Raw genomic sequence first — 14,441 nt, 5'->3', positions numbered from 1 at the left:
AGTTTGACTGGGTAAGAATGGGCCATATTTACCCGAGCCAGCCCATGAATATTAGCGTGACATCAGCGACCAATTTAAATTCCCAATAAAATTTTAAAAAAACCTACCTAGCTGTGTTCTTCACTTCCCACACCAAAACTCCATACAAATTCATTTTCTCATATCTCATGTGCATAGTATTTGCCTTTACTTGCCATGGCAATAAGTGGGAAAGCAAAATTAAAAAGGATAGGGCAGACAATATTCAAGTGAATAGTGTCTGTCTTTACTTGCCCTTACCCTTTGCCACGGCACAATGGGTGGAAATGCTCTAGGCAGGCACATACATATCATGTTCCCATAATAACATCTATTCACGTGTTTGTACTTGAATGTTTCGTTTGCAAACTCATTGAAAACCAACAATGTTTCAACATTAAGTAATTGAAATTGAAGTGTCTAAATGTGAGGATAGGCCATAGGGTGTACTTTAAAATTCAACTTTGTAAATTGAGGATTTGTTTGTTTGATGAGTGTGTCAGTTTTTACCAACTCTAAGAGTATGTTATACCAAAATACAATTGACATGCCCTTGCCAATTAAGAACATCAAATTTTCAAAGAGGAAAATTTCTACACTGAAAGAGCTCTCAACACTAGCATATCCTCATAAGCCCTTCAACGCCGTACCAGAGGGTGCACCTCCCCCCACTACCCTATCCTCTCTCCTTTCTTCCCTTTTCTTTTCTGAACCTGTTTTTTTTCCCCTTCTTCTCTCTACCCTCACCTTTTTTCCCCTAAAATTTGGGTGAACATGGAAACCCTAGATCTACAACTTCTCCCTAATCTTTCTCCCCCACCCACCACCTTTGGTTTTCACCATACACTTCTCACTTTCATCCTCCACTTTCCCCCTATATGTTATATTATTCTCTACCCATCACATGCGGCTGCATCTCGGCGTTAGATCTTCACCACCATCCTTTGCTCCTCATAGGTGCCTCTTCCGTCGTTCTTCCTCAGTGGCACTTTTTGGTATGTGAATGTATTTAAAGTGCATTTTGTACCTTTTTTTTTAAATTGCAGTAGCGCTCTTCGAAGCTTTGGTGGCTTGTCCACCACCATTCTCCGTTGGAAGCTTTGGTTTTATTTAACGGTTACTCCTCCGCGATTGTAGACGTGCTTTGGTGGTACAGTAGTTTCATGTTCTTAGGTTTAGGGTTTTCTTTGTTTGTGTTATTTTGGGCAGGATCTTTATTTTTGGGCCTCAACTTTGTTTTTTTTATGGTTTGTTTTTCAAATGGGATGTTGTTTTTTATTTATTTATTTATTTATTTAAATGTTTGGGTTTTTTGCCAATGTAATGTCTTAAGTGGGTTTTTAAGCCTATTGGGTTTGATACCTTTGATTGGCGTTATGCCTATAGTGAGTTTTATGACTGTAATGGGCTTGATGTCTTTTGTGTTGCTTTTGTTGTTTTCAGTTTTCTTTGATGTAACTAGCTTTAGCTTTTTATATTAATGAAACTTGATTCTGATTATTTTTATATAAAAAAAAAAATCAAATTTCATATACAATAAGGCGATAAAAAAATTGGCAACTTTCTGGCAACCTCCACATTCAAGGTACATGAATAATTGGACTCGAATTTGGGAGCCGTGAAAGTTCATATAATCTAAGTCAAACAAAGTAGGGCATATATTCAGTTATGCTCATATATTTATTCATCTCCATTATGGAGGTATTTATATAAGTACAAAGATGTGTTAACCCTAAATAAAATAGGAAATATATCTAAATTACAATAGAAAATAAATCTAAATTATAATAGGACTAGATAAATGGGTAAATAACCAAAATCCTAACTAAGTTAGGACTCGCCAACACTCCCCCTTAAGTTGGGGCAAAGATATTTCGCATACCCAACTTGACAAGCGAGTCATAAAACACCATACTCGACATTGACCAATTGAACAACTGTAGAGAAGGCCTTGTCATAAATCACAAGTGAAACAATTGACAAACCCAAACAAATAGAGCACATAAAAGCATAACACAAAAACCCTGTGAGCATGACAGTAGGTAAGGTGAAACACAAAAACTCTGTGAGCACGGCAGTAGATAAGGCAGAACACAAAAACCTTATGAGTACGGCAGTAGGTAAATATGAAACATATTCAACATGCTGATTTTTTTTAGGAGAAAAAACATGCTGATTTAGAATCAATTCTTTGAATATATGTGTTTTTGGGCTAAGAACAAACTATGTCACAATTGAACTTGGGAAATTGCGAATTGAATTAAACAACTGATATATTAAACAATTATACTAGAAAAATTGAGAAATTAACCCTATTTTGCTAGCCATTAGCATAAAGTTGATATTGAATTGAGGTAGGGGCCGCGCGAACGCATGCCCCCACTGCAACAAATTATGACGTTAGCTCTCCTACGTTGAGGAGACCATAGGCGGGCACCCCTCCTAAGTGCAATGGAGGTCACCAACCTAGGCCATGAGCCTTCTTGATCGCCCATAGACCCCGTCCAGGTAAGTATTTTTTAAAGTGCCTCTAGTTCCTCTTTTATACATGATTCTCGCTTTTCACTTCTTGTGCATTTCCGATGTGGTACTTGAAGCTAGATATAATCACAGGCTAAAATGACGGGAAAAGTGCCAAAGACATGCAATTTGACAAGATTAAACTAGAGAAACACTTGTAATTAAAATATTTATTATAAGTAAAATATTAAGGAGCATATACGAAAAGTAAAATCTTAGCAGTGAAAAGTTGCATGTTTTCACCTCCAAAGTCCAACGCGAAATAATAAAGGAAATAAGAAAGGAAACTGGTCATATATAGTCTCATAGACTAGGGGTTTTGTAGAATTAGATGCGCAGCTACAGTATAATTGACAAACACAGCAGCTGCATAAGGTGTACTTTGAGAGCTTGATTGAATTTCACAATGAATGGTTTTCTGTGTGTGATTTAGTTGCAGCTCATCAGAAGCTTTCTCTCCACTCATCCTAAACACATTTAACCTCAACAATTTGACTTAACAACATCAATTATTTTTAATGCACACATAATGTCAGGGTAAAGAGAATGTAATAGAAAACTATATTACTTTAGTTTCCGTTGGATTCAGAATTTTCCTTTATTAGAGTCGAGAATATATCCATTTGCATTCTTTAATAGTGGACTAAGATCTCCACCATTTTCCCCTTATATATTATATTGTTCTCTACCCATTGCATTCAGTTGCATCTCGGCATCAGATCTCCACCACCATCCTTTGCTCCTCAACTCCACGAGTGCCTCTTCCGTCATTCTTCCTCGGTGGCACTTTCTAGTATGTCAATGTATTTAAAGTACATTTTGCACTTATTTTTGGATTGTAGTAGCACTCTTTGAAACTTTGGTGTCTTGCCCACCCCTATTCTCCGTTGGAAGCTTTGGTTTTATTTAACGGTTACTCCTCTGCAGTTGTAGACATGTGTTGATGGTACATTAGTTTCATGTTCTTAGGTTTAGAGTTTTCTTTGTTTGTGTTATTTTGGGCGGGATCTTTGTTTTTGGGCCTCAACTTTGTTTTTTTATGGTTTGTATTTCAAATGGGAAGGTTTTTTTTTTTGAGTGTTTGGGTTTTTGGCCAATGTAATGTCTTAAGTGGGTTTTATGCCTTTGATCGGCGTTATTGGCATAAGTGGGTTTTATGACTGTTAGTTTTCCACATTACATTGGCAAAAAACCCTTGATTTCCACATTATAAGATCAGTTTCCATTGGCTTCTGTTTTTCTTGAACAATTTGAACTTGTTTTGGTAGGGTGCGCCAGGCCCATGCAGTAGTGCAACACTTGGTCGACGCCCGAGAGCCCCAATAGCAAGCTACTGTGGTGAACTCTCCCCCTAAAGAAATTAATTTAATATCGTGTGAACCATTGGTCCACGTATCAGATATTAAACTGATAAGAACAGATACTACACTTGATCTTAGCCAAAAGGCCGAGAAAGGTATGCTTTTCACTGTCTTGGGCTGACTTATTTATACAATCTCCGTTCTCCTACTTACATCAAGTGGTCGATGTGGGAATGCGAAAACACTTTCTCGAAAAACTCTCTCTTGCCGTCTCTGTACTTGTTTTTTTCAGTAAATTTACTGCTGCATCCCTTGACATTGGGCTCAACGTGCTTTTAGTTTAATTGAACTGGGCCTGTCACAGCTCTTGGAAAAAAATGAAAGCCCAAATTATCCCCAACAGACTAACAGGTTCTTGGGATATTTCACCGCCAAATTCTGGCTCATTTATCCATTAATGAAAATCTCTGTGCCTTGTTCGTTGAGATGGCTTTGAGCTTTTCCTGCAGTGCTTCTATTTCTCCTCAGCACCAAGGTTTCTCCTTTCTCTTTCACTTTCTGATGGCTTTTGTGTTATGAGCTTTTCCTGCAGTACTTCAATTTCTCCTTAACATCATTTCTTCTTCTTCTTTCTCTTTCCATCTCTGACAGTTCTCTGTCTTAAAAAATTTCAGCAAAAGTGAACTTTAAAAGCAACAAAGGCCTTGAAGACGTGAGGAATCTCATAAAAACTGTTGGGGTTCCATCAATAACGTGCTCACCAGTAAAATCTCTTCAAAATGGCAACTGGGTCAAGCTCATATGTGGTGCAAGCTTTGAGGTAATTACAGCAACAAGGCCCTTAAAACCCTTCCAGCCGTCCATTTCAATATCACCTCCTGTCACACTAATTTAACTGTTCTCTGTCTCTCTCTAGGATGTGGTTGATATAAGGAATCTTTCTCTGGTTTACACTCTTGCAGGAGGTAATTAATTAAAAACTCTTTTGAGGAGCTTTATTTTAACTCTTTTTGATTGAGTGAGTGAGCATATATTTTGAAGTTAAATTAATTAATGTTACTGGATGAACGGTTGCAGTTGATTGCATAGACTGTGCAGCAGATGTCTCAGTTGTGAATGCCGTAAACGAGGGGATTGATGCAGCAATTGAGATTCTCCCCCTTCGAAGGCCTTGGGTCATGATCAGTGTTAATGATGATGAGGATCTTCACTTTCGCAAGGCCGGTAAGCGCCTTCTTCTTTACTTTAGTTAGCATCATAGGCATTGCCATGAACTCAAGTGCCTATGGAACGTAACTTTTAGCTCACAGATTCTTGTGTTATTTCTAATTATCTTAGGTGAAATTTGCATACCTTTATGTTTTTGGGTAGAATTCCAAGCCGGAATTGCTCATGTTTTGTAATTTTATGTATCAATATAACTTTGTGATCTTGAGTCTTAATGATTGGCTGCCTCAGCTGTCATGAACACAATGCTTTCTTGGATTCATCTCAGTTACCCACAATTTTTTTAAGTCTTACCGAATTGATTACCATCTTAAAAACAGAATTTGATCCAGAGGATTGTCCCCTTGACTGTTCAAAGCCTTGTGAGAGAGTTTGTCCTGCTGATGCAATATCATTGGAGGCTCAAAATTCAACAACACAACTCTCTTTTCATACCAATGCACCTGGTGCATTTAAGGTGTTTTTTCCCTTTCTTAAAGCAATATTAATGTTTTGAGGCTTCTATATCTTTGTACATGGTGTTCATCAAGGATCTCTTTCTAAAACTTTTAACTAAATATGCAGGGTGGAGTTCTAACTGAACGCTGTTATGGCTGCGGCCGTTGCATTCCAGTTTGCCCATATGATAAAATAAGTATGAATCATTTTACTGAAAAAGTAATATGCAGAAGATGTATACTTTTTAGACATCAACTTTTATCATTTATGTGTTGGATACAAAATTATTTTATATGTTGATGTGCATTTGATATAGGAGTGACCTCATATATAAGAGAGGCTGCTACAACCTCTGAACTTCTCAAAAGAAATGATGTTGATGCTGTAGAGATTCATACAACTGGAAGGTACAGTTTCTTGATTGAGGGAAGAAACTTTTACTATTTCATGGATGTTCTATGCACTTAATCTAATTGAGTTTATATCAATTCAAGGGGAGGCAATCCCACTGTACTAAGCCTTAATTTCTGTAGGCAGATTTCTCCATTTAAAGAACTTTGGGATGGTTTGGCCGACTCGATCAAATATTTGAGATTAGCAGCAGTAAGTGTGTCACCTACTTCTTCTGTTTAATAATTCACAGGGACTATTAAGCTGTAAACTCGCTGTTTGTCTGTCTGGTAGAATTTCTTAGGAGTTCTGCAATAATTTTTGCCATTTCCAGGTTAGCTTACCTGATATTGGGGAGGCAACAGTATCATCAATGAAGGATATGTACTCGGTTATGGAACCAGATCTATGTTGCTTCAATCTATGGCAGGTGTGCCTCCTGTAATTTGAACCCAACATAATTGCTTAAAATATTTTCAAAATATATCATCACAACCTCACTTAGTTTTTTGGCTTTCTACCTGCATAAAAAACCTGTAAACTGAAGTTGGATGGCCGCCCCATGAGTGGAGATATTGGTCGAGGTGCCACAAGAGAATCGATTGCTTTTGCTCTTCGTTTGGCTGCAATAAAAGATAGGCCTCATGGTTTGTACATATGATCTGGTATTCACCTTTGGTACAGACTACAGAGGCTATGCTTTCTTTTGATCTCTTGACAATGGCAGGTTTTCTTCAACTGGCGGGTGGCACCAATGCTCACACAGTTGATGGGTTGAAGAAAGTCGGACTTTTCCAAACGACATCCTTCCATAGTAACATAATTCCTCCTCTCATCTGGTCAAGCACTCTGTTCTTTTGCAATTTTTTTATTCCAATATTTTTACAGGAAACTCAAGGGATGAAATATTAACTGGAACGTCTAGTTCAGTGCATGCTATAATCGGTGGTGTTGCTTATGGTGGCTATGCACGAAAGGTCAGTCTTATTCTATTCACATTGAACTTTCTACCTTCCTAACACGTTCAGTTAACATTTTTTCACTGCTGTTTTTAAGTTTTTGCCCAAAAATTTGTGGCTAGGATACACATTCTAGTTTTGGCAATGTTTACTATTTTCACGTACAAAGTTTGATATTTTTTGTTCAGATTGTGGGAAGAATCCTAAGTAATATGCCATCACAGCACGGCATTGCTAGTATGGAGGATTATCCAGACCATCTCCTTCAGGCACTGAGAGAGGCCCTTTCTATTGTCGGAACCGTAAAGTCTTTCCCCATTTCAAATTCCCTCATAGCAATGTCATAACAAATCAGTCTTTCACATTATAAGTTTTGTTTAAGGTGGGTTTCAATTTTTCTTCTACATTCTTATTAGTTGGCTGGGAAAATTTGAACTTGCTTTGGTGGGGTGCGCCAGGCCCATGCAGTAGTGCAACGCTTGGGCGACGCTTGAGAGCCCCAGTAGCAAGCTACTGTGGTGGGTCCTCCCCCTAAAGAAATTAATTTAATATCGTGTGGGCCATTGGCCCACGTATCAGATATTAAACTGATAAGAACAGATACTACACTTGATCTTAGCCAAAAGGCCGAGAAAGGTATGCTTATTTCTGTCTTGGGCTCATTGTTTTATACACATCTCCGTTCTCCTCCTTTCTTCAACTGGTCGATGTGGGACAATGGGATTGTCAATACCCTTTCTTGAAGAAATCTTTGCTGTTTTTGTGCGTCAATGCAAGTACATCTAAAACCTCTCCACAGCCTTATTATCATCATAGGTATAAATCATCCAGTAATTATAAAATATTTTAGAAACTGAACCAATTTATTGATTTGCTAAAAGCCCGTTTGATAACCATTTCAATTTTAGTTTTTAGTTTTCATTTTTTATCCTAGAGTATAGAGGAAAATGAGAGTGAGGATGAGATTGATAGAGATGATGAGAGGCTGAGAGTAAGGAGTAACAAAGTGAAAACAAAAACTTGAAAATGAAAACAATTTCATAATATATTTCAGTTTTTGGTTTTTGTTTTCACTTTTGTTACCATTCCCTCCCATCATCTCCTCTCATCTTCCCTCTCAATCCCATCTTCCCTCTCAATCACATCTCCACTCTTATTCTCACTTCCATTCTCCCTCTTTTTCCTCTATACTCTAGCACAAAATATGAAAACTAAAAACCAAAATTGAAATGGTTATCAAACGGGGTGGCTGAATATAGATAATCAACCTCATTGGCAGCATCATTCATGCCTTGCTCTGCCATCTTTGAAAGCAGGACAAAGGGTTGAAAATTTTGTTGGCTATGTTCCAATGTTGTATATGCCAATAAGCTTATAGTCTTACACACAAAACAAACCAAACCAAACAAAAAATGGAGAAAAAAACTGTTCTGGCACCGACTGTTAAGTGGATAATTGTGGATTATAAGCAAATCCAACTTGATTTTATTTTACATAATGGTTGTTTTTACTTTAGCCCAAATAGAGCACACAGGAAATTAGAATTTGTGTGTCTGTTTGCACCCCATTTCTGCACCTTCGGCCTAAGTGGTTTCAAGCTGCCGTTCGATTGAACGTCAGAGATCACAAACCTGGTGGATCAAGAAAACCCTCGCAAAGATCGTAATTTGGTGTTTTCTTGCATGCATGTTTGGTCAATGAGATTGGCATCCATTGGGGATAAGATTCTGCAATGGAATATTGGAAGGAAGGCAATTTGAATGAGAAGTACGAGTGTTAGAGATTTTAAACTCTTCATCATTGGAAGCAGGAGGGTTTGAAAATTGATCTATATTCAATGCTGCACATTTAATATGCTAAGGTTTGAGTGATTGCCTTTATATATTTGGGATTAGGTGAGTAGTTTGTGTGAGACTTGGTTGGCTATTTTATTGTGTATGGAAATATTACATTATGCCAATTTTCCCATGTGTGTATGAGTTCATAGAGAGAGAGAGAGAGAGAGAGAACAATTCTAATATGCTCATGACTATACCTTCTATGGTCAACTATAATATTCCTGTGTCTTAACATGGTTTTTTGAAACACAGAAGTGGACAAATTTTCTTGAGCATAGGTGTCTTGATTCAAGGCATATATCATCTGGTAGCTTAATGTTTTGTAAATTGATTGTATGTTCTATATTCTTCTCTTCTAATTATTACCCTTCTTTTCAACACAAATCTAGCTTAAATGTGAACATAAGTGTTTCAGTTTTTTGTATGTTTTAACACATTTTTCTTTTGTAAGGGGTTTGTTAAAAACATTTACCCTTGTGTCTGAGGTCTTTTAGGCTCAATTCCCAATCTAGTATCGTTGGTATCAAAAACATAGTTTTGCCTTCACTTTGATAGTGCATGAATCTCATCATCATTTCTAACACCTATCCAATAAGGATGTAAATAACCAATATGGACCCCAAAATTGGCACCTAATTAATATTAGAAAAAACTAGGTGATTATAAGGACATGGGAAATTAACAAAATAAATTATTCAAAGGCAAAGGGCTCAAGACAAACCCATGACCAAATCATACAATGGTCACAAGGGCTCAAAAGCCCAAGTAAAAGTTCACCAAAAAAAAAAAAAAAAAATAAAAAGCCCAAGTAAAATTACTAGTGGATCATCAAGGTGATCCAAATGGATTCACTTTCACGTTTCCTTTCGAATTTCCAGAGTAAAGTCAGTCTTTAGTATTAGCCAGGACGAAAAAGAAAGTTTGATATTGTCCGAGGTCTTTTATGTTCAAATCCCAATTTAATATTGCTTTTATCTAAAACATAGTTTTGCCTTCACTTTGATATTGCATGAATCTCATCTTCATTTCTAACAACTATCCGAGGACGGAAATGCTATAATGAGGGGGATTTTGGTGAGAGGTTCAATAAGGGGGCTCAAAAGCCAAAGCTCGAGACCATCAAGGTGATCTACATGGATCCACTTTCAAGTTGATCTAAATGGATCCTCTTTCAAGTTTTCTTTCGAATTTTCAAAGTAAAGTCAGTCATCAAGTGTCTCCCATTCCCATACGGAAACACACAGCATTGGAAAATCAAAACTTTTTTCTTATCTCCGATATTTATATTTCTTTTTTAAATAGATTTTTTGAGATGTGGGGAAATGTTGGTGCATTTGCTTTTTATTTTTAATTTAATAATTTTTTTTATATGGTTTGGGCTAGACAACAACATATATTATGAACAACATTTAGTGCTAGACCGTAAAAAGCTTAAACTCGTTTTGGTGAGGTGCGCCAGGCCCATGCAATAGTGCAACGCTTGGGCGACGCGTGAGAACCCCAGTAGCAAGCTACTGTGTTGGGCTCTCCCCCTAAAGAAATTAATTTAATATCGTGTGGGCCATTAGCCCACGTATCAGATATTAAACTGATAAGAACAGATACTACACTTGATCTTAGCCAAAAGGCCGAGAAAGGTATGTTTATTCATGGCTTGTGCGGTTTGTTTTATACACAGCTCCTTTCTCCTCCTTTCTTGAAGTGGTCGATGTGGGATTGCGAACACGCTCTCTTGAAGTACTTTTGCCGCATCCACAGCCATCTTATCACCAGAAACAGAACACAGCAAAAGCAAAGCTTCTACTCCATGGCTTGGCTTGGCTTAGCTTTGAACGGTAGAGTGATCTGCAAATCTTTCTTTTCCTAAACAAGGTTATGCTTCTGACTCACTAAAGAGATTGCTGAATGCCATGGTTGATGCATGGCGGATATCAATCATACCATTTGAATCTGTAATTTAAGACCTTTAAATTTTCGCTTAGGACGAAAGGTGGCTTTGCTCTAGCTAGGATATGCATAAACTTTTTTAAAAATAATTAAAAAAAAAACCAACAAAAAATAGTGATCAGCAAATAATATATGTTATTGCACACTACACATCGAAATTGACTCTCTATACTGTGTAGGAATTAGTCTCCATATTTACTTATTTGAAAAGGGTATTGAAATTATTCTGATTCTAAATTTCTGTGTGTTTATTTATTAATGTTGGAAAATTTGGTTTATGAATGCTACTTTTCCTGTAAAACATCATAGAAAATATATATTAGAAAATTGTAATTTACATTGATATAGTAGATTAAATAAAATTAATAGAAGTACTGTAAAAACAGTAATTAAAAAAAGAATATATATAATTTTTGTATATTTGACTTTTGACTTCAAACTTAAAAATATAATTTGACAAGGTAAAAATTGCTTGTGATAAAGAAAGCAGCACATCATGAATTATTAAACTTTTTTCAATATCAAAAGAACATCAAACATTGTAAATTATTATAGTTTGATTTTCCAAATGTGATCAAATGCATATCAAAATCATTCTTGTAATATTTAAATTTAATTACAAATTTTGACCTTTAAAAAAAATGTTGCCAAAAAAAAAAAAACCATTCCAAGATTTAAAACAATAATAAAAAAAACAAATAAAATTATGATATTTTTTTTAAAGAGAGAGGTGTCGAACTTGGGTGTTCTAATTTGCGAGCGTGCTATTTAGTGAACCACTTTTTAGGCTCATTATATTAAACGAGCAAGCGAGCCATTTTTTTTTCACTATTGGACTATATAGTCTCATTTAAGTTAGTCTCATCTCTTACTAAAAATGGATTTCAAGTGCTATTTAATTCAATGAGGCGTACCAAACATGACCAAAGGGTATTTATTGGAGTTGGCTCCCTCCCGTTAGAGGTTGGATCTTAAAATCATTTTAGGCAAAATAAATGCCCTAAAAATTCAACGGTAAAGTAAGGCAATAATTGCCCAACTTAATCAACCAATTAATTCCCAAAAGTAAATATACCAAGGAGGGTGTATTCAATTAAGATTTTAATGGATTATTTTGAAGCTTAAAAGTACAGCAGTATTCAATTAGGATTTTTAAGTAAACAATAAAAGTCTGGTGGTATTCAATTAGGATTTTTAAATAATCAATACAAGTCCGGTGGTATTCAATTAAGACTTTTAATAGATAAGAAAAAGTACTGTGGTATTCAAAAACTTACTGATTTTAATGTATTTCATTAAATGGTGTATTGTGTGAGACTTTTGAGTGTGTGATATATATACCAAATCACATAACAAATCACACCCTCCTATGCATGATTCTCATATATGCTCTCATGCTTTTTCTTCCCCATTATTTTTTCATGCCTTTTACTGTATATAAAAAAAAAATTCATAAGAGAGACGATAAAGGGTCCACATCACAGCATAGTCCCCCTTTTTCCTCCTTTCCCTCTTCCTTTTTTTTTTCTTCTAATTTTTTCTTTCTTTCCTCCTTCCTCCCCTGACCCCTCTTTCTCCTTCACACTCTCCTCTCTCCCTCAGTGTTTAGTAAACAACCACCAACTTTAGATGATGAAAGTTGCAAACCAATTTTGTAAAAGCTCTTCCGTTGGTTATTCAAATGGGAATATCCAAGTAAAACGAAGGTCTTTATCTATTGAACAAAGCGCTACTACGTTCAAATTATGTGTAATGGCATGGACCGTTAAATTCTTTACGGATCAAAACTGGCATAAATATCATATTAAGTATGGAATCAAAAAACTGATTTATTTTGGTTCTAGTTTCTTTCAGCCGTTAGCCTTACAACATCATGTTATATCTACAACTTTAATATTCTAATTGCTATATAAAATTACTTCAATGTCATTAGAACATTTTATTGTCACTTATTGAGTTATTTTGAAATATTTTCTATGAATTCAGTTTTGGTTTCGGTTTAACAAATTTTGTCTTCAATGGGTGTATTGTTTTTGTCAATTAATAACATTTTTATAATATTATAAATATTATGTTGCAAAATGGGCAGAAAGGTTTATGAGATTTTATTGGTTAATGTGGTGAGCAAAAATACTCCCATAGAAATAAAATCCTGTAATTGTAATCTATTAAAATCATAAGTAAAATCATAAGTGAATAAAATCATAAGTAAAATCATGTAATTGCAATCTATTAAAATCATAAGCAAAATCATATAATTACAAATCCGGTTGAAATCCATTACATTAAAATCATGTAATTACAATCTTTTAAAATCTTAATTGAATACACCCCCCCAAACTGACACAAATGGTTTTTGAAAACAAAACGTGTTAAACTACAATATTTTGACCATTTAAGTGATGATCAAATCAAAGCTAACGGGTCTCAAAATTAATATAAAAGTATCGGGTCATAACTGTAAATTTTATAAATATACAAAATGATTTCAGTTTTAAAGAAGTAATCAAACCACACAAAAATCTGGAAAAATAAATTCAACATAAAATAAGTAATAAAATAATTTTGTATTTTGAAATACTCACAAAAATTCCAACAACTAACACATGGATGTTAAAGTTATTATGTTTCGTGACTTTCCATGTATTTATTAACACATACGAAAACGAAAAATATGTGAGTTCACCTTACAATATGTAATTCAATACCTGAAAAACTCTTGAGTTAGGTTAATTAAAAATGATATCCCGATATCTGAACCCAGAGGCAAAGAAAAGGAAAAAGGCAAAAAACAAATCCAAGTCGACACCAACTATGCTGAAATAAACAACTTAGTATCATTGATTGGGTGGCTTATAATTAAAATAGCATTGCAATATGGATTTAAAGGGTTTTAAATTCTTTTTATAAATCTATTATTGATCAAATGCTCTACACGATGTAGTCAACTTCAGTCCAAAACTCCATATATATGCTCTAGTCAATGATGAGGGGCTGCAATATAAATATTATAGTGTGAACCATTTGGTTTATATTATTCATGCAGTGCAATTGTGGCTTAGCGTAGAGGAATGGGCGTAATGATTTTCCTCAAGCCAACTGAGGTTGACCTAAAACAGTAATTAAGCCAACTGAGTGAAGAACACCAACTGGGAATAATTCAAACTTAGAAAAAAAAAATGAAGAGTATGAAGCAAGGACACTTGATTTGAGTCAAAATGGACCAATCTTCATCTTCTTCTTCATACTTGTTTAGTTGTACAATCACTGTGAAACGCAGCGTCACATGGTTGGTTGCGACATCAGTTTCTCTACAACTAATTTTCATGGCCATTCATTTAGAACCCACTCCCAACCGATTGTGCTGCTTTTAAAAGCAGAAAAACTTGTATAACATGGATAGCACTATTTTGTTATTCCAACAAATCACATATTGCCACAGGAAAAAGTGATCACTTGTGACATATCGTGATCGATCAAAAATAGCAAAATATTGATATCTCCGTTTCACAGCTTTCAATTATTTGTCTCTTATGTTTTTCTTGTCTTTTTGTTTTCCAGTTTGAAGAGCAGATTTCTGATTGTAAAATGAAGAAAGAAAAAATAAAAGAGAGTTGGGTAACAATTCATCTTTGGACGTTGGTATAGTTACGTAGACCGAAATGCCCTTCAGTTGAAGCAAAAACAACCAAAATGCTGGGGGGCTTCTAAAATTTCGAATATTATATGCACGTATCAAATGTTTATAAGTCAAACAAACTGACGTCAAGGCGTCCACCATACGATCGATATAATTTTTTTCG

General features: G+C 35.4%; 1 protein-coding gene and 4 non-coding genes across 5 annotated transcripts; 1 reads left to right on the top strand and 4 right to left on the bottom strand.

The window, feature by feature from the left end:
- Window positions 1-2,372: 2,372 nt before the first annotated feature.
- On the bottom strand, window positions 2,373-2,534 carry LOC148297251 (U1 spliceosomal RNA). The gene has a single exon (XR_015833283.1). It is a non-coding gene; the product is annotated as a U1 spliceosomal RNA (small nuclear RNA).
- A 1,268-nt stretch (window positions 2,535-3,802) lies between these two features.
- LOC148297250 (U2 spliceosomal RNA) lies at window positions 3,803-3,998 on the bottom strand. The gene has a single exon (XR_015833364.1). It is a non-coding gene; the product is annotated as a U2 spliceosomal RNA (small nuclear RNA).
- Window positions 3,999-4,226: 228 nt separating this feature from the next.
- LOC110771138 (uncharacterized) lies at window positions 4,227-7,257 on the top strand. The gene is made up of 13 exons (XM_021975385.2): window positions 4,227-4,374; window positions 4,514-4,659; window positions 4,756-4,804; window positions 4,917-5,063; window positions 5,387-5,523; window positions 5,631-5,700; window positions 5,821-5,911; window positions 6,038-6,107; window positions 6,229-6,324; window positions 6,442-6,541; window positions 6,622-6,708; window positions 6,783-6,871; window positions 7,042-7,257. The coding sequence occupies exons 1-13, from the start codon at window positions 4,326-4,328 to the stop codon at window positions 7,198-7,200; spliced, it is 1,290 nt and encodes a 429-aa protein (XP_021831077.1). The 5' UTR covers window positions 4,227-4,325; the 3' UTR covers window positions 7,201-7,257.
- A 40-nt stretch (window positions 7,258-7,297) lies between these two features.
- LOC148297249 (U2 spliceosomal RNA) lies at window positions 7,298-7,493 on the bottom strand. Its single transcript, XR_015833358.1, has one exon. It is a non-coding gene; the product is annotated as a U2 spliceosomal RNA (small nuclear RNA).
- Window positions 7,494-10,136: 2,643 nt separating this feature from the next.
- On the bottom strand, window positions 10,137-10,332 carry LOC148297248 (U2 spliceosomal RNA). Its single transcript, XR_015833357.1, has one exon. It is a non-coding gene; the product is annotated as a U2 spliceosomal RNA (small nuclear RNA).
- Between the last annotated feature and the right edge of the window lie 4,109 nt (window positions 10,333-14,441).

The sequence above is a fragment of the Prunus avium genome, chromosome 1 (genome assembly GCF_965620075.1).
Source record: "Prunus avium chromosome 1, drPruAviu1.hap1.1, whole genome shotgun sequence".
In the NCBI taxonomy this organism is placed as follows: Eukaryota; Viridiplantae; Streptophyta; class Magnoliopsida; order Rosales; family Rosaceae; genus Prunus; species Prunus avium.
The sequence above is the reverse complement of the archived record's forward strand: the minus strand, read 5'-3'. Positions and strand labels throughout refer to the sequence as shown.